General features: G+C 38.4%; 1 protein-coding gene across 6 annotated transcripts in view; it reads left to right on the plus strand.

Moving 5' to 3' along the window:
* Positions 1-26,348, plus strand: part of aspg (asparaginase homolog (S. cerevisiae)) — a 61,540-nt gene extending 35,192 nt beyond the window's left edge. The window contains exons 10-17 of one of the 6 annotated variants that reach the window (XM_043697532.2): positions 4,224-4,343; positions 4,619-4,714; positions 7,056-7,219; positions 9,676-9,768; positions 11,025-11,111; positions 14,827-14,926; positions 15,120-15,185; positions 20,958-26,348. In XM_043697532.2, coding sequence (XP_043553467.2) covers positions 4,224-4,343; positions 4,619-4,714; positions 7,056-7,219; positions 9,676-9,768; positions 11,025-11,111; positions 14,827-14,926; positions 15,120-15,185; positions 20,958-20,963 — 732 coding nt within the window. In that variant the 3' untranslated portion in view covers positions 20,964-26,348. The other 5 variants (XM_043697531.2, XM_087989809.1, XM_043697534.2 and 2 more) reach the window with 5 other exon arrangements.
* The last annotated feature ends 235 nt before the right edge of the window (positions 26,349-26,583 follow it).

Genomic DNA, 26,583 nt, shown 5'->3' on the forward strand with positions numbered 1-26,583 from the left:
CGGAAAATCACCATCTTATCAGTCCTTTGATGTGCCAATCATACAACATGTTAAATCTGATTGGCTGAGTGGAGCAGAATCATACTTTTAAAAGTTAGGCTTAGATTTTAACTGCTGGAAACAACTTTGGAGCAGGAGGAGATTTGAGAGGGGTTTTCAAAATCATGAGCAGGCTGGACAGGATAGATAGAGAGAAGCTGTTCCCATGCATAAAAGAGCGGGAGGGCATAGACTTAAAATGATGTGCAAACGAAGCAAGGATGATGTGATCCAAAATGTTCTTCATTCAGTGAGCAGTTAAGATATAAAATGCACTGCCTGGAAATGTGAAGGTTACGTAAATGATGTATTCAAGAGGGAATTGGATGATTATTTGGAAGGCAATTGTGTGCAAGAGTATGAGGAAAAGGCATGGGCTTTGAGTTTCCTGCATTGTTCATTATTCATTGACAACGCAAAAAAGGAACTTCTTGAAATAGAAAACCTATTCATGATATTTGCAGTTACATGAAAACCTGAAGACCATGTAAGAGGTTTTGGTGAATTAAAGGAGAGAATCAAAGGAGGCTACATGGATTTTATGTTGAAAAGAACAAATTCATTCATACAGTCCAAATGCTGTTGGATGCGAATCTTATCAGATCGAGTGGATCGGTTGGAGAGACAGAAGGAAACGATGAGGAATTTGCAACAGCAACAGTATGTGATGGATGGCAGTTATAGGAAGGGGGGGAAGTCTCAGATACAGGCACATAGATGGGTTAACTCTAGGAAGGGTAAGAGAGATCGGTACCAAGGGCAGGCGTCTTTTGTGGATATACCCATTTCAAATAGTCATGCTGTTTTGGAAAATGTAGGGGATGATGGATTCTCAGTGGAACATAGCACAAACAGCCAACAGCATTCCCTAGCATTTAAAAGTTCACGTTTCTGCAGAGTGGATGTGTCAAAACAAAGGGATGACTAACATCATGCATAATGCAAGCAACAAATGCAGACCATGCCATATATCTTCCAGTCAGTTTTGCTGCTGTGTGAATTTCTACTGCCTGCAAACATTTCTGTGATGAGATGTTTTTTGCACACTTTTAGCCCAGACACTCAATCCTGGTGCCAGCAGAGAGGTCAGTGTAGCTCTTTTTGCAAAAGGCTGGACACAAGAGGCAGAGCGGTCATACCCATTTTTAACATTAGCTACTGTGAACACTTTTTTTTAAAGATTTTAAGTCATGTGCTGGATGGGTGAGTGTGAAGATAGGTGAGTGGATGAGCGGGTATGTGAATAAATGAGCAGTTCAGTCAGGTCAGGAGAGTAATTGTGAGAGGATTGGATTGTGGTGGGATGATGGGGCTAACAGTTGAGTTGTGCAGCTCGTGCTGGGAGAGAGATTCAGGTCAGGTCAAGTTTGGAATTAATTCGGTTAGAATGAGGGATGGTTGGTGTTGGGAGAGTGAGGTGGGGTCAGGTTCAAAAGGTTGTAGGGAAATTGGGTCAGGTATGGGAGTGTAGTTGTTTCAGGTTGGTAGAGAATTAGTTATAAGACCATTGAGCAATAAGATGTTTGAGCAGAAGTAGGCCTTTTGGCCCATCATGTCTGCCTTACCATTCAGTGAGATCATGGATAATCCCGTAATCCTCAACTCCACTTTCCTGCCTCTTCTCCATAAGTCTTCACTTACGCAATGAGTAGGAATCTGTCTCTTTCAGCCTTGGATACAATTAACAAAGTAATCTTTACAGCCCTCTATGGTTAAGAATTCCACAGATTTGCTGCCCTTTGAGGGGAAAGCACGTCTTAAATTGGTAACCCTTATTGGAGATTATGGCTTTTAGTCCCAAACTATTACACAAAGAGACACAACATTTTCACATCTACCCAGCCAGCCCCCTAATAATCTCATTTGTTTTAATATGGTCACCTCACATTCATCTTAATCCAAAGAGTAGGAGCTGAACATACTCAGACTCTCCTCTCCATAACCATGATTAACTCCGTGTGGAATATTTGATGTGTATTTTTGTTCTTGGGCGTAAGTGATGATCTGATACAACAGATAGAGGAAAATGAATCAGAAGAAATTTGTGAAAAACAGAACTCACCAAATTTTAATCTGTGTAAATGTATGGATGGAAATTGATTGGGCTTTGTCAAACATTACTGCCCTACTCAGGTTTTTTTTTATTATTGTGCTCACCGGTACCTTTGCATTTGAGTACAGGTATTGCCTGCTATCTGAATGTCAAGCATTCCTATGAAACCTTTCTTAAGCCAAAATGGCGTAAAGCGAGAAAGCATTAGTTTATATGGGAAACATTTTGCTTCTTTCATTAAAAGCAAAAACCCTCTTCAGTTTTCTTTTGGTTAGCGAAACGCAGGTACTAATGTAGGTCTTTCATAAAAGCGAATTGGTGTAAAACAAACTTTCGAAAAGCGGGAGGGAAATTTGCTGTTTGTTTTTGTGTAAATTTACATGTCAAACAATTTTGGCTAGAATTTGCTGGAGCAGAGCATCTCGTGTCTTTTGTTTGCAGATGATACGAAGATAGGTGGAGTTGTGGACAGTGAGGAGGGCTGTTGTCGGCTGCAGAGGGACTTAGATATGATGCAGAGCTGGGCTGAGGAGTGGCAGATGGAGTTCAACCCTGCCAAGTGTGAGGTTGTCCATTTTGGAAGAACAAATAAGAATGCGGAATACAGGGTTAATGGTAGGGTTCTTAGTCAGGTGGAGGAACAGAGGGATCTTGGGGTCTATGTACATAGATCTTTGAAGGTTGCCACTCAGGTGGATAGAGTTTGTAAGAAGGCCTATGGAGTATTATCGTTCATTAGCAGAGGGATTGAATTCAAGAGTCGTGAAGTGATGTTGCAGCTGTACAGGACTTTGGTTAGGCCACAGTTGGAGTACTGTGTGCAGTTCTGGTCGCCTCACTTTAGGAAAGATGTGGAAGCTTTGGAGAGGGTGCAGAGAAGATTTACCAGGATGTTGCCTGGAATGGAGAGGAAGTCGTACGAGGATAGGTTGAGAGTTCTCGGCCTTTTCTCGTTGGAACGGCGAAGGATGAGGGGTGACTTGATAGAGGTTTATAAGATGATCAGAGGAATAGATAGAGTAGACAGTCAGAAACTTTTTCCCCGGGTACAACAGAGTGTTACAAGGGGACATAAATTTAAGGTGAAGGGTGGAAGGTATAGGGGAGATGTCAGGGGTGGGTTCTTTACCCAGAGAGTGGTGGGGGCATGGAATGCGCTGCCCGTGGGAGTGGTAGAGTCGGAATCATTGGCGACCTTTAAGCGGCATTTGGATAGGTACATGGATGGGTACTTAATCTAGGTTAGAAGTTCGGCACAACATCGTGGGCCGAAGGGCCTGTTCTGTGCTGTATTGTTCTATGTTCTATGTTCTATGTTTGGGCTCGTTCCTGCGTGATTCAGCTGAAAATATTTTAATATTTAAGTTGATGGAGTTGTGAGCTAATAACAATATGAAGTTGGCATTCGAGGCCTTGGGAAACAACAGGACTAATAAGTATCGATCTCACTAATGAAATTTAAGGATTGAAAAATAAGCATTGCTTAGATGGTGAATTAAAACTGATAAATTTAACGTCAAACCAGGTAAGAAAATAAAAGTAAAGGAAGGTTGAATTAGTGAAGAGAAAAAAGATTCAGATGCTTAATTTAACAAATTTGCAATCATCAACACATACTACTTGAAGAAATGTGACTCCACACTTGTAATTATTCACTTTTCAGTCCAACATGGTTAAGTAGCAGTAATTAGCAATTACTATTTCACCAAACGGCTGCATAGGTTGTTATTTATTATATTTGCTTTTCTGTTATGAGTTTAAAGAGCAAATACAGCAACTTCATGAAATTCATAGGTAACTTAAGGGTGAGGTGCAGTATTTATAAAGTTAGGAATAGCAGAAATTGCTAGCAGTTGTGCAATTCATACCTTCAAGAGTATCACTTCCTCATTATAAATTGCTGGGCAATTTGCATATTAATGACTGCAATCCTCATTCATGTGCTGCAACCTTTTTTTAGCAAATTTTCATCAGATATTTTTCTCCAGGTTTAACTGTTAATTACTTGATATTTACATAATTGTATTGACAATTCCTTTAACATGTTGAATTTTTTTTTATCGTGATTGTTACAAAGTCACAATTGTACAAGGTAAACATTCAACCAATGGGCTATATTTGCTTTTCCCAGATGCTGTCTGAAAACCTGAGAGGAGAAATGAGTGTAGCCCTTGGGGAGGCTAAGATTTCCCTTCGGGATAGTCGATTTATTCAAGCTATTGCCAGATCTCTCAGTGTCAGCTGCAAAGAGGTAGATTTTATAGTCCTGTTGCTGTAACATGCCATAGTTATAAAACTGACTTTGTTATTTTACGTTCTGACACATTTTTAAAAAGTGTTTTAAAAATTGCATTGTTCAAATCAGGAGCTTAAAGGAATGTGAAATAGAGTTAGTTCATGTGAGTATTAATATATTGCGTGCTTTGTAAAATTTGCTTTGTAAAACATTTACTGTTTGAAATGTATATTTAATAAAAGAATATTGAATGATTTTATACTCCATAATTTTTCCTTTTAAAACAATAGGAACTGGAGGCTATCCGAGATGCTCTAACACCTTCGTTGGCATGTGCTGCAGCAAAGTCTGGTGATATTGATGCATTGGAAGCTATACTGGATATGGTAAAAAAATAGAAAAATAAAAACTATAACAAAACCTGCAAGATGGAAAGCAATGCACACAGTGTTGGAAACATTTAATAGATCAAATAACTTCTGTGGAAAAAATATGAGGTGACAATTGGAGCATGAAACCTTTACGAAAATTGTTTTGATAAAGTTTCTATTCCTAAAATGTTAACTCTTGTTTTTTCCAGAGATACTGTTTGACCCACTGAATGTCTCCAGCATTTTTTGATTTTGTTTTAAAGAATAGAAACATCACCTTAGGCAGTTTTGCAATTCCCAAATTTTCAGATTTTGCACTTCAGATCTCCAAGACTCAGAACAATTTATAGAAAGAAACTCGCTGTTTGATCAACCAGTCAGTGTCATTGCTAATCTTCTACACTAGCAGTAAGGTGAATAGCGTGTTTATGTATTGCTTTTCCATGTTGATGTATAGGTTTCTGTGTTTAAAATAGCCTTAGAAATTGAGGTTGATAGTTCAGGAATTGTGTGTCATTTGCAAGAGTTTTAATACTAACCCTCCAATGTCTTTCTCTTTCACTTGCTCTTGGAAATATGTTCTGCATCACCAATAAACATGCAGAGTGTTGTGGGTGATACTGACACTGCAATTAAAAAAAAAATCAGTTATTATCAGTCAACAATTATGAAATAACAAGTGATCAAAAAGGTACATTAATAAACAACCTTTTATTTTACATGGGCCCCGATTCCAGTTCAAAGAATTGGTTTCAGTGCTTGTGTTTAAGAGGACTAATGTGTTTGCATTCCTGATTACTCTTTTGTGACATTTTCTGGGAAATACATGTTGTAGATGCTGGATGAAAGTGTTGTCAAGTTGTTACTCTTTCCAGCATTGTGATTCTTACTGTGTAGGTTCAGACATTAGGATGTTACCAGAAAATGCTTCTAAAATTGTGCCATGGTATGATTCCTGAAGAGAAGGAACAGAAAAAAATTGCTCTTGTAAGGGAGTGGACATCTAGCCAGAGCTGTCAGTGAGAATGAATGAAGTTGAAATGCCTAGTTTGACCTAAAACATCGATTAAGAGTCCAATCAGTGGAGATGAGCACAGACAGTTTTAGCTTGAGTTGAAGATGTGGCTTCAGTCTTTCTAGTGGTCAGGAAAATATAGTTCATCCAAAACTTGAGGTAACCATGAATAAAAAAAAATTTGATTCATCTTGCCTTTTCCTTCCACCAATGATTTACGGTCTGCTCAATCAGGTCATCATCTTCTCTTACCTCCTTCGAGGAAAAGTCTACATAAACTCATTCTCATATTTGAAGGCATTCCACAAAACTATTGAATCTTTCTTTGTTGTCATATCCTCATTTAACTCCGGTCTGTTGTTCCCAAGTCATCATTTGTTCCTGACCCAAACACAGTAGATTATGTTCTACCATGAAGTTTGTACTTAAGTAATACCCATCACTATAATATGTATGCCTCTTCTCAGCTCAGTATTTATACAGTTGTTAAATGAGTCAAAAAACACAAATCAGGTTTTGTCTAGACTCTTGCAATATTTATAAAGTTACTTTAGAATAAAATTAATTCTGATCTCATTCTCACCCAAAAATAAACCATACTAAAATAATATTGTCTTCAAGTGCATAGCAGATGCGCAAGTGTCTGAAAGATAAAGATGCCTTCTGCTTGAGTACCATCCATTATTAACCAACCCTTTTTTCCTTAAAATTCAGTTAAAGGGTATTTTCTGCTTATGTTGCTATTATTGCAGATTTACATTTTTTTTTAACATCTGTTTCTGATCCTATTCTTTCGTCTTCTACCAAAGGCATACTGAGTTGCAGATGGTTTTTATGTGTGGGTTATACAATAAGTACCAACAGACTGTTGGGCATTGAATGCATCACAGGCTCAATTTTATGCTTACTGGAGTTCTACAAAAACACACTAACCTGTAGGAATTGTGTAGTATCAATCAAACAGCGGTTTAGTTGAAGTATGTTGGGAGGAGGTTTGTGTGAAGTATAAATAGCAACTATTTGGTGTAAATGGCCAGATTCACTGTTTTAAATATTATTTAATTCTTGATGCATATCTGACTCTTCAACTGAGGAGCAATGAGGTTATATTCTGTATTCCAGTAGATTCATGGTATGAGATCAATCGGGGAATTGATCTACAGACCTCTGGTTAATATAGCTCATTACACCATGATTGTTGTTAACACATTGTTACTTTTTTGTTCCTAACTATTTAAAATTGCCATTGTAACATAAGATCTAAAAGAAGACAGATTTTAAAAGGGTAATTTACTTTTTGGTTTCACCCCTCTGATTATTTCAAAACACTATGCTTTTCAGGGTGGGAACCTGTGCAGTGAGGACTATGATGGACGAACCCCACTACATATAGCAGCTTGTGAAGGACATCTAGAAGTTGTTCAGTATCTGCTGAGTCGTGGAGCCACTGTTTATGCCAAAGATCGATACGGTGATACACCACTCAAGAATGCAGTAAGATTCAGGTGCGCAAAAGTATTTTTAGAATACAAGACAATTTGCTTTGTGTTGCAGCCTTTGAAATATAATTTGTGTGGTAGAAATTTGTGATTGGATTTTTTTCATATGTTGTGAGAATCAAGCGACCCAAGAGGTCAGGTAAAGATTTTTTGTTCTCAGTAAAAGGAGAGTACTTTGTACTGCCTTCAACATCCTTCATTTCAATCCAAACTGATCTTTCAGTGTAGACCAACACCAGCCTTCATCAAGTGTAGGACCCCATCTCTTGAAAGTGTATTTGTCTTTATAATTGCTCAGCTCGATTACTCCAGTGCAGCTGTAGGATGACTGCTGTGGTGGGCTGTCTTTTGACAATAGCAATCCCACAAAAATCTTTTTGTGCACTGTATTAAAGCCCAACTCAGCTTTGCAAGAACTTTGAAAATTACTCTTCATGGGCTTTCACAAAAGGTTTGAAGAATTTAAACTTAACAAGATGTCTTGTACAGACACTAACTGTAACAACTGCATAAAACCTTTTCTGCGGGAGGTCCACTGAATGTATAAACTGACTATTCTCAGTTGGACATGCCTTCATTGTTAAGAGAGATTTCCTCTTAAAGGGGTAGATATCCAAAGTGGCAGTTCAAGTGATTTGGACGAATGCTGTTGCAAAGTTTGTGCAAGTGCTCTGTGGGGTCAGTTAGCTCAGTTGGTTGGACAGCTAAGTGACCTCAACAGTGTGTGTTTAATTCCTATACCGGCTGAGGTACCCTGAAGAGGACTCTCCTCCTCAAATTCTCCCCTCGCCTAAGATGTTGTGACCCTCAGGCTAAGCCATCACCAATTGTTTCCCTAATGAGAGAGAGCCCTATGATATGGCAATGCTATGGCGACTTTACATTTTACCTAGAAGTACTGTAGAGTGTTTTTGGAGGTGTTGCACTGGCTCAATGAGTTTGATATGGAGTATTTTGCATCTTGACAAGACCATGGAGGATTTGGCAGCCTGTGCACACAAACCTTACAGCAGATATTGGGACGATAGTTTGAGTGCCTGGTCAGTTGCAAAATAGGGAGAGTGAGTAGAGCAAATTCTCTGCATGGCAGTAATAGGAGATTTGGGATTTTTTTTTTCTTAGATGCATCTGTGAACTACAATACAAATTCCATTTCCCTTTGGTTGGCATACTGCTACTGCTTCACAATTTCCCACTTGCCCCTCTGCAGCATCATATCATCGTAAGATTGCTGTCTTCCTTCAGTATAAATTGCAATTGGTTGTGCAGAATGCTCTCAATCAACTCTGGATCTTTAGACCCTGCTCAGATTTTGAGTCAGTGGCAATAAGTCACATAGGAGACAGCAGCAGCAGTGTGGGCCAGCTGGCTGAGAGACAGTAGCCCAGGCCTGGCCAATGGGAACCAAATGGTACCTCCCTGAGTAAGGACATCAGGTTTGAGCTCCACAAAACTACTGCCACTCCCTGAGGGCAGTACTCCAGCAAACCAAGCATTCTGTTGGAGGATTGAATACTGGACTGTGGTGTTGTGTGTCTGTACGAACACTCAGGATTGCAACAATGCGAGCCTGCGAAGCAGTGAGCTGGATTTCACCGTCATTCCTGAGTAAAACTGGAACCCAGAGCCTTACTGATCAGAGCAATACTTGGAAATGAGCGGTGATCATTTTGGGGCTGAATTTTGAATTAGATAAAATGAATCCGGCCAACATATACCATTCATATGTTTTACTGTTTTTTGCTTCAGGACTCTTTCTTCTGGCTGTAAAGTTACGATTTTTGAAGAGACTGATGACTCATAAAATTCCAGTTACTAGCTATTTTCTTAAATAACTTAGACTTTTAATCTACTCTCCAAAAAAAACTAATTGAAAGCAAAATACTGTGGTTGGTGGAAATCTAAAATAAAACAGAAAATATTGGAGAAACACTTGAGGTCTGGCAGCATCTGCAGAGAGAGAAAAACACATGAACATGCGGAGAATAGAGAGATATGGACCAGGCAGTTTAGAACGGCATTGTGATGGGCAGACACTTTATGGGCCAAAAGGCCAGTTCCTGTGTTATACTGTTCTATCTTCTATCAGTACTGAGAATGGAGAGGTAGAAAGTGAAGAACAGGAGGAACATTTGTTGTTCTTGAAGGAGCGAGGGCATAATTGGGAGAAATGAGTTGGGCACTATACTAGCATCCCCCTTTGCCAGACTGAGCTTGTTCACACTTTGAACAATTCCTCTTTTAACTTGTCTCACTTTCTCCAAGCCAAACATATGATTTGGGCACCCGCAGTCCGTGGAGCATGTCCTGAAATGTTGGTGCTTGCTTTCCAACAGGAAGTTATTTGGAACAGCAGTGATCTGAATCCATCATATGTTTGCATTGTTTTCCTTGTGGAGTTTTCCCAATGTCTAGATTACTTGTCAAGTTTAGGAGTTATTTATTTTAATCTATCCTTTCAGAAGTGTTATGATGCACCTCTGGGGCAGGTGGAATTTGAACCTGCACTTTCTGTACCAGAGAGATGGATGGTACACTTTGTCACAAGAGCCCTGGTGAGTTTGGTAAGATGGAAGTCTGAATATTTATGAGGGGAGTTGTGGCGTTTGGCTAGCAATAGTGACTGTTAGATTGTTGCTCACCACTGCTGAATGGGAATCTCTCAGAAATGCTGGTGAAAACCATAAACATTGAAACGAGATGATCTTGACATCAAGTTGAACCATTTGACATTTACTGAACAATTCTGCCACATATCTCAATATAGCCATGTCCTTCAAAGCCCTATAAGATTCCACCCACAGCCTGTCCATTGTTAGTACACAATCTACACTTTTTCCCCACCAAAACAATCTGGGTCCCTTTAATCTGTTAACAGTCGAACAAACTAGCACTCACATTAGATTAGATTCCCTATTGTATGGAAACAGGCCCTTTGACCCAACAAGTCCACACCAACCCTCTGAACAGTAACCCACCCAGACCCATTTCCCTCTGACTAATGCACCTGACACTATGGGCAACTTAGCATGGCCAATTCATCTGACCTGCACATCTTTGGACTGTGGAAGAAGATCGGAGCACCCGAGGGAAACCCATGCAGGTATAGGGAGAATGTGCAAATTCCACACAGACAGTCACCCAAGGCTGGAATCAAACCTGGGTCCCTGGCGCTGTGAGGCAGCAGTGCTAACCATTGAGCCACCATACTGCCCGATTAATGCATGCTACATACCATCCCTTTACTTTACATTGGAGACATAATGTGAAAATCTGAAATGTAACAATATAAATCCGTCTCCACGTTCGATAGCAGAGACCACTGTCGTCCCTTTAGGGACCACCTGTTACACTTCTCAAACCAGCTGGAACTTGCATGTCACAAGTACTGACAAGGCAAACAAATTTTAGAGTTCAGGCCAGGTACACCACTGAACAAATTTGAAATAAGGCTTGAGTTCATTTCAGTTTTTGACTGTGGTAGCCTGAAGAAAAGGGCCCAATTAATTTCGCAATATCCCAAATTCCCATGTAAATTGACATGACCGCCACATGCTAACTTGGTTATTTAGCATCAGTTTTAGTTCCATTAGGTGACTGCAGCAATTTAACATTTTTGCATCTAAGTCTCAAAATACTGTTTTCCCTTGAAAACGAAAGTAGATTTTTAATCCCAAATTTCACTAAATGAGAAATTATTGGCCCTGGTATTTCTGATGCTTCATTTTCATAAAGGCTCTGCTGTTATAATGTTTATAAGATGATTTGCTCCTCAATTGCCCTCTCCCAGTGATTGTTTCTCCTTCTGCAGGCGCACTGAAGTTATCAAATTATTGCGGCAAACTGGTGCCCATTTCTCAGAAAATGAAATTATCGATGTGGGAACTGACTTGTGCAGGTATGGTCTCTCATGGGCTGTGCACCTAAGCACAGTGTGAATAATAATATTTAAATTATAAGTTTGCTCTTTTTTTTAAAAAGTTCTACATTACTTATATTTCTCTGAAAATGAGGCAGTTTTGTTAGATAGTCATTTATTTGATGGCCTTTATGTGGACAATTTTGAATGAATCAATATTAGCATTGTTATCATGACTTGTTCATAATTTTCTTTGAGGAGTTACATATTGTGAAAAGTGCCACTTGGGTTTTGCAAATGTCCGTCAATTTTTGTTCTCAGTTCAGCTTTGGCACAAATGTGGAAAAAGAGCTGGACTCTAGAATTGGGAATGACTGCCCTGGATGTTAAGGCAGCATTGGCCTGAGTATGGTATCAAGAAACCCTAGCAAAATCGGCATTCATGGGAATCAGGAGAAAACGTTCCATGCTTTGGGATCATAAAAAGATGGTAGGATTATTGAAGGTCAATCACCTCAGTCCATACACACCACTATAGGAATTTCTCAGGGTAGTGACCTAAGCCCAAGAAACATGGGATCTCTCCAGCTTCACGTAATTACAGGTTTACTCCAGAGTCCCTGACAGAACTCAGCTGCATATTGGGCAGAGTCAGCACATGTGACTCTGTCCATTCAAAATGCTGATAAACAAAAGGAGTATTCCTTGTATCAAGAAGCTGCCACCAGATATTTACATGCACACTGCTACTGCTAACCACCCTTTGAACAGGATGCCAGTGTATGTACTGATAATAGACAAGGGCACTGCATACAGATAATGTTTACATTACAAATCGGTGCAGGTGTCATGTCACAGGTGAGCCAACTCAGGACTCATGGTGGAGGCGGCTGAATGAAGATGGACTATTTCATGATATCTTCTTACTCTTTTTATTCTTAAACTATTCAAAATGGTGGCGGATTGTGGCAAAGCTCTCACTATATGTTACTGTATTATTCACTAAAATGTAAGTGACAATAATTCATTCAAATCTCAGGATCCATTAAAATCTCCTTTTGGATCATCCCAATCATGAGCAAAATGCTACAAAACTGAAGAGATCATTATTTTTATCTTATGTTCCATTTTCAGCTGCTTTTTTCAAATCAGAGATTAGATGTAGGTATCATAAAATGTATCTTTGAAAGCACCAATCACCATGACGACAGATGTATGCTCTGATTAAAGTCACAGTTGCTTTGTTCAGTTCCATCAATGGATTTTAACTGCACTTTATTAATCTCTCACTTTAAGTTGGTGAATAATTGCTCTACTAAGGTTGTTAGTGATGCAAACAGAACAAAAAAACTCCAGTGTTAGATCCTTTGCTGAGCTGTAGTAGCTTTAGACATTTTTGAGTCAACTGAATGGTTTCAACCAGGAAGGGAAAATCACTCAGGATTCACACTCCTAATTACCTTCAAGCTCCCTTCTGCTGGAGAATGACCTACTGTCCATGACCTGTGAGAAAATTGGGTTGATCAGCCAATTGGCCCAGTAACTTGTGAGCATTCACTGTTTAGACCAGGTTTTTAAGGAAGAGCAATCATATAGTCAACACGTCACAAGGTAGCAAACTTTAATTTCTGATTATGCAAAGTGCAGTAGGTACAATTAGGTCAAAGTTTCCTCTATTACCAATATACTTTGAATCAGTTACAAATTCAGAGACATTCAAAGCACTTTGAGTATTTTCATGGGACTGATTTACAGTAATGTGACACACAGGATCAAAATTCAAATTCATTAAAAGAAACATGCATGAACTTTATTAAACTCAATGCCCTCATAGTAACAAGAGAAAGAGAGCAAGGAGTCTGAGGGAGAACAGGGCTGGACTTCACATTTTGAAAGCAAATTCCCATAAATTGATCTCAAAATCAACAATGAAAATTTTAGATTTATGCAACAGAAATGTTGTGACATCAGAACACGGAGCAGTAAAAAGGAAATTATTTCAAATTTAATTACATTACATTGTACGCAATTCATTTTTAAAAAAAGCATGAAAAGGATGACTAGTACCCTAAAAGAGAAGTGAACAGGAACAGTTAGGAACTCACTTTCACTTCTTGCCCATGCTGACAATATTATTATGCTCTAGAACACTAGTAGTGACAGCCATTACTATAGTCATGCTAGTATTGTAACTTCCTTAACCTTGTTTCTTTTACAGAATTATTAGCTATGCTTGAATCTCATTGTTTTCTTGTCAGAATGTTTGTTAGCAGCTGATTTCTAATGAATAATCTCAAATGTATTGATATCCATTCTGAGTGTCATATATTGTTCACAACAGCAATTTTGACAGAAATCAATGATAAGTTCATGTCCACACTTACCAAGACAAATTTTCAATACCAGAGTTTATTAATTCGCGATGCCACAGTGGTTAGCACTGCTGCCTCACAGTGCCAGGATCCCAGGTTCGATTCCAGCCTTGGGTAACTGTCTGTGTGGTGTTTGCACATTCTCCCCCTGTCTGCGTGGGTTTCCTCCGGGTACTCCAGTTTCCTCCCACATTCCAGAGATGTGCAGGTCAGGTGAATTAGCCTTGCGAAATTATCTATAGTTGTTAGGTGCATTAGTGGGGGAGGGGGGGTGTACGTAGGTTACTCTTCGGAGGGTCGGTGTGGACTTGTTGGTCTGAAGGGCTTGTTTCCACACTGTAGGGAATCTAATCTAATCTAATCTAATTGAATTTCAACTCTTATAGCTGTTATGATAAAATTTGAGCTACATTCCCACAACATTAGCCTTCTGGATTCTCTAGAATCTCAGGCATTTGAATTACTAATCCATTGACATTACCATGGTAACTACTTATATTTTATTCAGTGATAAACAAATTTCTGAAATCATTTTCTCAGACATGCGTATCAGATAAATTTTTAAATAAAATCTTCCTGGTATTAAAAAGCAAAAACTATCTTTTCATCAGGGGAAGTGACAGTGGGTGTAGCTACGTGAGTAATCCTCCTCCCAATTCCCATTTACTTCAGTTTTGATTGGGTTCCTTGATGCTACATTGTCAAATCCTGCATTGATGTCAAGAATAGTTGTTATCTCACCTGAATTCAGTTATTTTATCCAAGTTTGGACCAGTAATTATTTGAAAGAAAAGAAAAGATTGAGTCCATCTTGGCTGCTGACAGTGTGGCATTGACAGAGAGCAGTGGGACCAGACCACTTATCCATATTGTTGCAGAGAAAACTTGCATGATAGAAGAGCAATCACAAGACTGGATGGAAGTAGATCTGAATTGGGAGATAAAAGAGAGGAGAATCTTGAGATATAATGTTAGTGTGTATGATTTTAAAAATGAGCATATTCTAATCTAATTTGAAAAATGTTATGCATTTTAAATAATTCTTCAATAGCATAGGCATTTTGTTTGCTCAGTTAATATAATAGACCTTTAATGAATAAGTTATGAAGCCAGAATATTCACGAACATGGTGCTTTCAAAACAAGATGAGCCTAACATACTTTTAAGGATGAAGGGCTCTTTGATGAAGGGCTTATGCCTGAAATGTCGATTCTCCTGTTCATTGGATGCTGCCTGACCTGATGTGCTTTTCCAGCACCACACTCTCAACTCTGATCTCCAGCATCTGCAGTCCTCACTTTCTCTTAGTATGCTTTTAAGGATGTACTGTTTTAGTCACTATCTGTGTGGGAGAAACATTAAACGTTGTTTGTTATACACAGCCTGGCTGCAAATGGTGACGTAGAGGGACTGAAAGCTTGGCACCTTGCAGGAATGGACTTGGACCAGTGTAGCTATGATGGACAAAATCCCCTGGAAGTTGTAAGCAAATATTTTGAATTTTGTTTGAGAGAAACTCTGGGAAACAAAAAGAAAAATCATACAGGTGACAGGCCTCCGATAAACTTAGTTGAACGGCTGGTGATTCAAAATGGCCTTTGGCACTTTTAATGTGAATCATATTTTTCAGTTGGGTGAAGCTAAGCTGTATGAATTTTTCTGCCTTTGCCTCCAGGCTTTGGCTGATGGTAATGAAGAGGTGATTGCATTCCTTCAGTCGGCATGCAAGCGAAACAGGCTGGTAAGAGTCGTATAGATTCTGTGAATGCTTAGTGTGAGCACAATAATCCCAAATTGAACTGAAATTGTAAATTTTATCAATTGGTAACTGTCCATTCTTGGTTTATTCTCTAAAGCAACAAAGCATTCTGAATTTTCACTCCAGCTTTTGCAAAGCTGCTGTGTCCAAGTCAGGGAGCCATTCCTGGCCATTATTTGAGGTGGTGAGCTCAGAAAATACATTCATCACCTTCCTAGGAGGCAAGCAGGCAATTAATCCCATTAGGAGCCTTGTTAAAAGTAGGATTAGACGGCATCTGTGATTTCCCAGGAAGGCTCCAATTTCCCAAAGTGATAGGTGAGTGGGGAGGCAGATTTACTGACCTCTCAGCCCTCCATGTGTGTCTGGGTGGGAGTGCAGCCAAAGACTACCCCATGGAGAAGACCGCCTCTGGTAGTGGCCTGGCTGCTTTCACTTTTTCTATTTAAGTCTTTTAGAAGTAGCTGAGAAGGCACAGACATATTAAGATACCCTCCAAATACTGCAGTGGATGCTTCTTTAAAACTGGAAGGCCTGGGATGTGCCCTCCATCTTTGAGAGACCACCCATAGAAACTGTCTCTGTGCCCCATAACTTCTCCATGTGAAAATCCTAACTTTAATTAGTCTGTTGCTGAAGATGGATTTCTGAGTTGAAATAAACTTGGATCCTGTTTCCCATCTTTGTCAAAAATTCAGCTTCATGACTATAACTGATCTGGAAGTGGTACTGGCATGCAGCAGTACATAATACAGTAGTATTTTCAGACTGTAGGTGATGTACCTTCCTTCTCAAGGAATGAGGCCCTTAACAGTAGCTACACCTTTAGGGGACATGATGGGATCTTAGAATTTTACAGTACAGGAGGCATTTGACCCATCGTGATTGTACCGGCTCCTGAAAGAGCTACCCAGCCACTCCCTAACTTCAGCCCTATCTCTGTGAAGCTCTCTAACTTCATCCCTTTCAAATATATATCCAGCTCACTTTGAAAACCTCTCATGGATTCCACCTCCATCACTCTCCCAGGTTGCACCTTCTAGATTCTAACAATTCTGAGTAAAGAAATTTCTCCTCATTTCACTCCTAGCTCTCTTGCTGACAATCTTGAAATTATGATCCCTTAGTTACTGACATGCCAACTAGTGGAAACAGAATATCCTTCTTTACCCTGTCAAAATTGTTCATAATTTTGAACATTTCAATAAGGTTGTCTCTTAATCTTCTGAGCTCCAAGGAGAATAAGCCCAATCGCTTGAATATTTCCTTGTATCTAAAATCCTTCATTCCTGGAATCATTTTAGTATATCTGTTTTGAATTCTCTCCAGGGCTTTAACATCCTTCCTTAAACAAGATACCCAGAATTAAACACAATATTCCATATGTGTTCTGACCAATGATTTATAAAGTATTACATCACTTCTTTGCTTTTATACTTATTTATAAGCCAAAAGATCCTATAAGCCTTCTTATCAATTGTTTCAACTTGTCTGGCCACTTTCAGAGAATTATGTTCGTGAACCCAGAAGTCCCTCTGCTCCTGCACTCCCCTCATAGTTGTACTATTGAGTCTGTACTGTCTTTCCATGTTTCTTCTACCAAAATACATTACCTCTCAATTTGCTGCTTTGAAATTTATTTCCCAGGTGTCTGCCCTTTTGGCCAACTTGCCAGTGTCCCTCTGAAGTCACTCAGCATTACCTTCACAATACACTATTCTCCCTTCGTAGCTTTTCTGCAAATTTAATGATATTTCCCTCAACATCCAACTCTCAATTGTTCAACGCCAATCCCTGACGGCCATCACATTCAACTCATCTCCAATATGAGAAATGTCCATCTGTATCTATCCTCTGTTTCTATATTCTTATCAACTGTTTCAACTTGCCTGGCCAGCTTCAGTGAATCTTGCACGTTAACCCAGTGGTTCTAAACCATGCTGCTGAGGACCCATCAATCCTCAACATTTCTAATTTGCTAACTAACCTGCCATGTGGCATCCTCTCAAATGCTTTCTAAAGTCCAAATATACAATATCTGCAGCACTACCCTCACCTACTAACTCATTTAAATTTGCCAGACATGATCTACCATTCTCAAAGCCATGTTGACAGTCTGGTATAAACTTTTTTTTCTAACTGTACACTTACTTTATGGCCGCCATTAGTTTTCCCACTACTTATGTGAAGCTGACAGGTCTGAGGTTTCCTGGATTATACTTTTTCCATTTCTTAAGCAATGGTGTCACATTTGCAATCCTCCAGTCCCCCTGGACTGATCCTGTGTTCAGAGAGGCTTGGAAAAGTTCCATCAATGGCTCTGCAATTTGCTCCCTTAACTCAGCAATCTAGGCTGCATCCCATCCGGGTCTGGTAACTTCTCCACTTAGAGTGTTGTCAGCTTTGTTAGCACCTCTTCTTTATCACTATAATGTTCAGTTGCTCACCACAGGTTTTCAAGTAGGCCATTGTCACCATATTCTGATTTGGTAAAGACAGAGGCAAAATTTACATTGAGTACCCTGCAAGATCTTTGCTTCAGTGAGCAGCTCACCCTGCTTCTTCCTTATGGACTGTACTCTACTCTTCACCAATCTTTTAGTGTTAATGTGCTTGAGTAACGTTTTACTGTTGTTTTAAGCACATCCTGCCATTCTTTACTTATGCTTCCTCTTTGCCTTCCTTATTCCAGCCTTAGCCTTTCTCCTGCATAATAGATTTACCTCATTTAACTGACTGCACACAAGCTTCTGCAGCTTATTATTGAGTGGGATTAGTGTGGGCCTTAATATAGTAGGAAATTCCCGATAGGAATGAAAACTGCAAAAAGAATGCAATTATTATGGGACAGCTGTCGATTGAATTATCAAAATATATCGAATTAATTTTTTTTTTTAATTTCCTTTTGTTTCCTGTTTCTCTTCATTTTTTTTTTGTTTTACCTTGTTGGAAGTTTGTTTTTTCTTGTATCCTTTATATCCTGTTTTAGTGTGTTCTGAAAGATATAGAAACATAGCAAATTGGATCAGGAGTAGGCTTTTTGCTTATTAAGCCCACTCTACTGTTCCATGATTGTGGCTGATCCACTATCTCATTGCCATACTGCTGTCCTTTCCCTGTATCCCTTGACACCTTTAATGAAAGAAAATGAACTTCCAACCAGTGGAAAAAGCAATGAAGAAAATCAGAAAGCAAAGAAAAATATTTTTAAAATGTTTTAATAATTATTAATCAATATATTCTAATCAATCATCATTTAACTGCTTTTCCTATTGAAGTCGTTATCCACATTATCTTTCTATTGTGGTCTAATCTGATCATAGTGGAGCAAGTGAACAGATGATGGGTATATTAATTAAGGGCTAATCGAGTATGAGTCAGTTGTATAAAAAGAGATTTATATGTATATGCAATTATCATTGGTGTATGAGTTTTATGGAATGTGGTTAACATATATAAAGCTCTTGCTAAACATATGGGCTTGTATTCCGTTGAAGAAACACTTATCTTGTATTGTATGGTAGCAGAGGATGGTTGAAACAAAATATGAAGATTTGGAGTCTTATTACCCACCTTTGTTTTCTGAAAGTGAGTCTTATAACCATTGGAAGAATGAAGTAACCATGTGGACCTGGGTTACTTCTTTACCAAAGAGGAAACAAGGTATGGCCCTGACACTACTGTTACCAGGCAGAAGCAGGATAAGAAACCAAATTCTGTCAGAATTGGAGCCTGGTCATTTGAGCATTGAAAACGTTTTGGACAGATTGTTAATTTCCATGGATAAAATTTAATAAAAAATTGATTTATTGAAGCACAGTCAGACTTTGACAAATTTAGCAAGACTGAAGATTGATCGAAGAAACTGTAAATAATGGAATTCAGTATCATGTGAGCAAGACTAGAGAAATTTAGTTTGGATATAATCCAATCTAGGCTGGTCTTTAAGTTATTGGACTGCCAAAGTATCAATTATTGACAAATTTTAGTTTTGACGTGAGTTAAATTTGCAGACAAATAGACACCACTGGAACACACTTCAGAAGCCCTACAAAAGATATCTGGGTGAACGTATGTTTCTAGCAGTGGCCATTGCACAAATGGGGCCTCAGTGTACAAAGGAACATGGAAGTCACAACATTAGCAAATTAGTGAAACCACCTGGATACAAGTTACAGGCGACAGTATAAAAGGAGAACTATAACTAAGAGAAATAAAGCCAAACACTATTCATACTTTTGAGGAGCAAAATGATTTGTGATTTACAGTAAAACCATGAACCCCAGAAATGCTCAGGGTGTAGTCAGTTAATGTTTTGAGAACAATTCAAGATCCGTCCCAAACAATATAATTTATTGAAAACTGAACATGAAACTGAAGATGGAGATACAGATCAGAAAGAGGACATTGTATTAGTCACAAGAAGAATATTTTGGTGGGAGAATCTTTCATTTGTGCTTTATTAGACAGTGGATGCACGTTTACAGTATGTGGTAAAGGTAAAATCAACGTAGTCCTGGAGGATTATAGGATTACACTCTCATTAGAGAGAGATGAATAGTGGTGGATTAACCATAACATCACCGTGCATTCGCAAACAGTGAGGTTGAGAAAGTGGGACTTTCATGGTAACCTTAACCAGAATGGCAATTGAATCTGTGCTGGTGGCATTATTCTGTATCACACATCAGCAATCCAGACAACTAAGCTAGTGCAATGTGGGTATGAAGAAAAACTGGAGGACCAAGATATAAGAGTAAATTGACTGATGGCATTTTTGGAAGTTTTCTTAGCTTTTATAGCTACAAATGATTAGGTGTGTAGATTTACAAGTTGCATTTTTTCAGGGAGATCAGCTCAACGGAAAGTCGTTTCTTCTATCTCCAAAAGAGGTGGCAAACACAGTGAGAACACTGAATGTTAAATAAATGTGCTTATGATGCCACTGGAATTTTATACTTCTCAGTAAGATCATCTTTTTCAAAATTTGCCTATCCTCAGGTGAAAGCATGTTTTACTGGCATCATGAGGGGCAGTTTTCAGGTGTCTTTGTGATATGCAAATTTTTTTTTGGAAACAATGTCTTAGATGGGCTTGAAACAGAGTTCAACACTCAAAGTCAAGCTTCAGAGGTTTTTAAGTACATTATATTAGATATCAGGCAGAATGAAGCATCAGCAATCCTATGTGGAAAAGGTTAGCTTCATTGCTATTAGTCGAAGTGGGACCTGAAGAAGATGCGGCAGTTTCGAACTGAAATGGGGGAACTGCAAATTCTAATTGGAAAGCTGAGTTGGTTTAACACCCAAAAAAAGCCAATTTTGAATAATTAGAGCTGATTCCAACTGTGAAAAATCTTATTTGGATGAATAAAAGATTGAAAATTTTCAAAATAGAGCATTGTATTGAAATTTCAACCATTGGGAAATGTTAGGAATATGAAACTTGTTGTTCTTAGTGATGCTTCTTATGTAGATCTTGGTGATTAGTTTTTAAGTGTAGGAGAGTTTATAATTTTTCTTGTGGTAAAGGAAAGTAAATGTCTTACTTTAGCCTTTGAAGCTAAAAAGTTCAGGAAAGTGGTAAAACATATCTTACTGGTAGAAGACTCACTGTTTATGAAGCAGTGGATATGGCATTTTTCTTAGTAAAACATCAGAAGAAATTCTAACAAGGTATTCAGCAACAACTATGGGATTACATGCACTCATTGAGATGTGTGAATAGAAAAGGACTGAACTTTTGATTTTACAGTTTTAAAATAGATTCTGGAGAGTAGCGAAAACTCCAAATTGAAATGGATATCTGCAATCAACTATCTGACTGTTTTACAAAAAGAAGGAACAAGCTCAACACATTTGCTTTAACCCCATATTGGAAAAATGACCCTTGGAATTTTGATGTGCAAAGAAAAATAAATAAAGCCTGTATTGTCATTTTGTATGTTTTGGTTTAGTATTTTTCTTGACTTTGAGAAAAAAGGGAATCTGTTACCATTTAAAATGGTGTGAAGGGATGCCTGTGGCCTACTGGAATGAGAGAACGTGATTATTAATTGCTAATGTATTGTTAAAGCTGAAAACAAAACAGAAATTGCTGAAAATGCTCAGCAGGTCTGGCAGCATCTGTGGAGAGAAATCAGAGTTAATGTTTTGGGTCGAGTGACTCTTCCTCAGAAGAAGTTACTATAGGATCGCATGCACTCACGTGTGAATGGAAAAGGACTGGTCATGATTTTACAATTTTAAAATAGATTCTGGAGAACAGAGAAATCTCCAAATTGAAATGGTGGATACCTTTGTTAATGATATAGAAGATGGTATTAGTAATAACATTAGCAAATTTGCTGATAATACTAAGCTGGGTGGCAGAGTGAAATGTGAGGAAGATGTTAGGAGATTATGGGGTGACCTGGACAGGTTAGGTGAGTGGTCAGATGCATGGCAGATGCAGTTTAATGTGGATAAATGTATGGTTATCTACTTTGGTGGCAAGAACAGGAAGGCAGATTACTACCTAAATGGAATCAATTTAGGTAAAGGGGCAGTACAAAGAGATCTGGGTGTTCTTGTACACCAGTCAATGAAGGTAAGCATGCAGGTACAGCAGGTAGTGAAGAAGGCTAATAGCATGCTGGCCTTCATAACAAGAGGGATTGAGTATAGAAGCGAAGAGGTTCTTCTGCAGCTGTACAGGGCCCTGGTGAGACCATACCTGGAGTACTGTGTGCAGTTCTGGTCTCCAAATTTGAGGAAAGACATTCTGGCTATTGAGGGACTGCAGCGTAGGTTCACGAGGTCAATTCCTGGAATGGCGGGACTACCTTACGCTGAAAGACTGGAGCGACTGGGCTTGAATACCCTTGAGTTTAGAAGGCTGAGAGGGGATCTGATTGAGGCATATAAGATTATTAGAGGATTGGACACTCTGGAGGCAGAAAACATGTTTCCGCTGATGGGTGAATGCCGAACCAGAGGACACAGCTTAAAAATACAGGCTGGACCATTTAGGACAGAGATGAGGAGAAACCTCTTCACCCAGAAAGTGTGGCTGTGTGGAATGCTCTGCCCCAGAGGGCAGTGGAGGCCCAGTCTCTGGATTCATTTAAGAAAGAGTTGGATAGAGCTCTCAAGGATAGTGGAATCAAGGGTTATGGAGATAAGGCAGGAACAGGATACTGATTAAGGAGGATCAGCCATGATCATATTGAATGGTGGTGCAGGCTCGAAGGGCAGAATGGCCTACTCCTGCACCTGTTGTCTATTGTCTATCTGCAGAAAGGTTCTGAGGGAAGATCACGCAACCCAAAACATTAACTCTGATTTCTCTCCACAGATGCTGCCAGACCTGCTGAGCTTTTCTAACAATTTCTTCTGTTTTTGTTGTTAATGAATTGTTAATTGGTTATGAATTGGTTATATAAATATGGGGAGCTAGTAGTCCCTTGGGTATGAGTTTTATACAATTTGGTTAACTGAAATAAAGCTTTTAATAGGAATATGGCTTTGCACTTTGTTCAGAAAACATTTATCTTCTAATGCAGAATTCATGATTTACATTTCATAAATCCATGTTGACCTTGTATAATTCCATTGGTATATCTGTATTAATCTGCTACTTTGTATCTTGTTGTGGTGTTTATAATTCAATAAGTAAAGTGCATATGAATTTGAAGTGTATTACTTGTTTTGGCAGATCTCAAAGTTTTTAAGATTGTAATATAAAACTGCATAATTTGTGAATGTCATCTGCAAAAAGAAATTTGCCAAATATTTAATAAGGGCTTTGCACATTGTTGGACTTCAGATTTGGGAACATGTTTTAGAACAATCCTCATCTTCATGGCCTAGAAATTAGTCCATTAAATAATAAATATATTTTTACCAATAACACTTTTAAAAAAGAAATTTTATTGTCTGTAGAAAACTTGAAATTCATTGCATTAAACTTCATTTAATGCATGTTATTTAAGTTATGATCTAACGTTTTCTTAAATTCACTGATAAACCTGTACTGAAGGATGTATTAAGAACTTGATATTAGTGCATTTCCAACTCTGAGCACATTAAACTCTGTATTGGTTTAAGAGTAGACAACATAATTGTCTATTATGAAAATAATTTACAAGCGAAATACACTCTTTCAGGCCAGGATATAATTGCTCTCAATTGCTATCAAAGCTAAACAGAGTTATCTTAGCCAAGGGATGTGTACTTTGTAAAATTTAAATATATAAATGTTCATTTACTAGCCTGTAATCTGATGAATCATCTTGATCAATGATGCCTGATTGATATTGTTCAGTTTCCATTCAGTTAAGTTCCAGTATCGTGCATGCCATTCCAGGACTTACCATTGCTAACTGAAGAACAGCATATTTTATATTTTTGGTATTGACTCTGGCTTTGGGGCTGTACATTCTGCATGACAGTTCAAGCCTGATAAGCATAATATTTTCCAAATCCAAAATATGACCCAACCCTGTCGAGGAATGGCTTAAGAATACCCACCATCAAATTTTTATTGTGTTAGGGCAGCTCTATACAAGGGACTTAACAAGCAATTGCCTGATTTAGAGTCCAACTTTTACAACTCCGTGTGTTTGGCACGAGGAACTGTAGTTAAGTTATAAAGGTACTCTATAATTCAAACCTACATCAGACATAAGCAAACTATAAGTAGTTGAGGGGAACATTCTGGAAAATTCTTGGAGTGGAAAGAATGATGTGGATTTTTTTATGTTGAATTTTGATTTTCAAGCTAATTAATCTTTTCACTCAAGTTAGGAAAGATTTAACTTGACTCTTATTGGTAATAATGGTACAGTTTATTTATTATGAGTAAGACTTGATATGTTATTTGACAAACCATAAGCATGAGTTAGATCTCATTATGGCCAGGATAGAAGGTTGTTTTATTTTACAAATCTACCCTTATTGAAATGTACCCCAGTCACTTTGATCCAGCTGGCATGATACATGTGATAGACCTTTGTCAATCTGTCCCTTCCATGGTTTTGTCTGCTGGAATGACCTATAAGCAATTTACCAAATGCTTATACTATCTCTGCACTTGTGGATTCGCTCCTTCTACTTACCAAGCAAAGCAAATAGAGTCATACAGTCAAATAATCCTATGGAGAACAGTTTAACCTAATCATGGATTTTGCACCCTTACTAAACTAGTCAATTACAAAAATGCCACATATTCATCATTGCCCACCTGGTCCTTCCAAGGAGCTTCGAAATCGATGTTTCGGGCAAAAGCCCTTCATCAGGAAAGCCCTTCAGCACTACTAATCCAGAATCTGGTTTCCAGCATCTGCAGTCATTGTTTTTACCACCTGGTCCTTGTCAGTCTCCCATGATTCATGATTTTTTTTAAATGTGCCTGTACTGTTATCAATACATTAATGTCTCCGTGCCATTGCCTGGTCAAAGCATGACAGTCTTGGTGCCCCACTATCTTCTTTAGGATTGAAGACACTTGCTTTCGTCAGTGTCTGCCTGAGATGTTGACATTACTAAGAACCAATTTGTGTACTGCCCTCTCCTCACATGCCTGCACATTCCTCCTCTTCAGATATTTAGAAAATGCAGCAACTTCACAGTACAGAAAGAGGCTACTCTGCTTATCATGTCTATACTCACTGAGAAAGGAAACATCCAACCTAACCCCATTTTCGAGCACTCGGTTTTTATTCTCAATGGTTACTGTAATAGAAGTGCGCATTCAGGCATCCTTTTAAATGGGTTCAGGGTCTCGATTACCCGTTCAGGCAGAGAGTTGCAGACACTTTTGCAGACACTTCAGTTGGTCTCCCCTTGTCACTGACCCTTTTGCTCAGGGAATAAGTCTTTTCAATACATTCTATCTCCTCAGAACCTCACACCACCGCAATTAAATCTCATGGAGGAAAATAACTCCAGACTTTGACTCTTTCATCATAGGTGCGGTTTTCTAGAGCTGGCAACACATTCATGAATCTACTTTGTAGCCCCTCTCCTGCAAGTACATGCTTTCAGAACTGTTGCAGTATTCATGTTATGGCCTAGCTAGTATTTTACGTAGCTCCGACGAATTTCAGCCCCTCAAAAGTTGACTCCATAAATTTAACCTTAAAAAATTGTCTAAAATGTTCGACTTCTACACGAGTATAAAACGGTATTTGATGTCAGGAATTGCCTTCATTGAAAGATTTTGACAAAGTCTGGGTTGTTTGATAACTTAAAAGCATCTCTGACCCCATCTGATTATTATTAATTGTCATGAATGAAATATTGCAGTACAGCCTTAATTCAGAAATGTCTAGCATTCAGATCAAATTGAAGATGAAAGTACCATCTAGCACAGCACAGGTTTAGATCACTGCCCTCGATGAATTTGGTTTTTCACTGCGCAATATTTGATTATGATATTTAAATGCTAGTAGATGAGGGAGCGATGAATCTCATGTTCTGTTTTATAGTATTAGTGAAGATGGAAGTGATTTGAAGTGGCGTTGGAAGTATAAGTCCTTTGTCTCAAGTTATGTTAAAGTGAAAAAGAAGCATGCTTTGAGTAACTTTGTAGCCTATTACTTTTCTATCGTTTCATTGAACTATTATGACCTCCAGGACTTGACATTGAATTTGTTTCTATTTTTCAGCTTTAAGTGTCCACCATCAAGAAGATTAACAGATTTACATCCCACAGTACCGGCATAATTAAAAGCCAATAATATTGTTTTACAGAATCATCTCTTTTATTGTATACTACTAGATGTTCCACAAAAAAAGTTTTAATATAGCAACCATTATATTTGAATAATTTCCACATTATCAGAATCAAGCAGTTTGGATCAGTGACAGTGGTCTGTGTTAGAAAGTAGAAGTTCTGTTTGAAGTCATAACCCACTGAATGTGAAGCCGTGTGTGGATAATGCAAGTCAAGACTGAACTATGTAAGGAGTTTTAACAGCAGTTTGACACTTTTTGCCCATAGTTGGGCAAAGACACAAAATAGTAGGCATTGCACTTTGAATAAAAAAAAGGTTAGGAATACTTCTTTCCACTGTGTGATGTACTTCATGGGAATGTTCACCATCTCAGTATTTCTTTGTAAAGCAATGAAAATAAAATACGCTATGCGTTTCTGCTTAGTTGATCATATTGTGCTGTGATTTTTTTAACCATAAGTGGAAAAATCTGACCACAATGCGTAAACGTATACTAGTTTTGCTTTGTTTAGAAATACCGATCTGGAGTTATGAGCTCTCTACCTTAATTAGTTTGTACAGTTTTGGGTTATTTGTTACTTTGGTTATGTTCACACCATCTGACACTTTTGATTACCTGCAGAGACCTATTATTTGGCCTGTTGACACTCCACTCATACCATT

Source organism: Chiloscyllium plagiosum, unplaced genomic scaffold (genome assembly GCF_037043375.1).
Source record: "Chiloscyllium plagiosum isolate Xiang-an unplaced genomic scaffold, Cpla_swu_hap1 HiC_scaffold_8, whole genome shotgun sequence".
NCBI lineage: Eukaryota > Metazoa > Chordata > Chondrichthyes > Orectolobiformes > Hemiscylliidae > Chiloscyllium > Chiloscyllium plagiosum.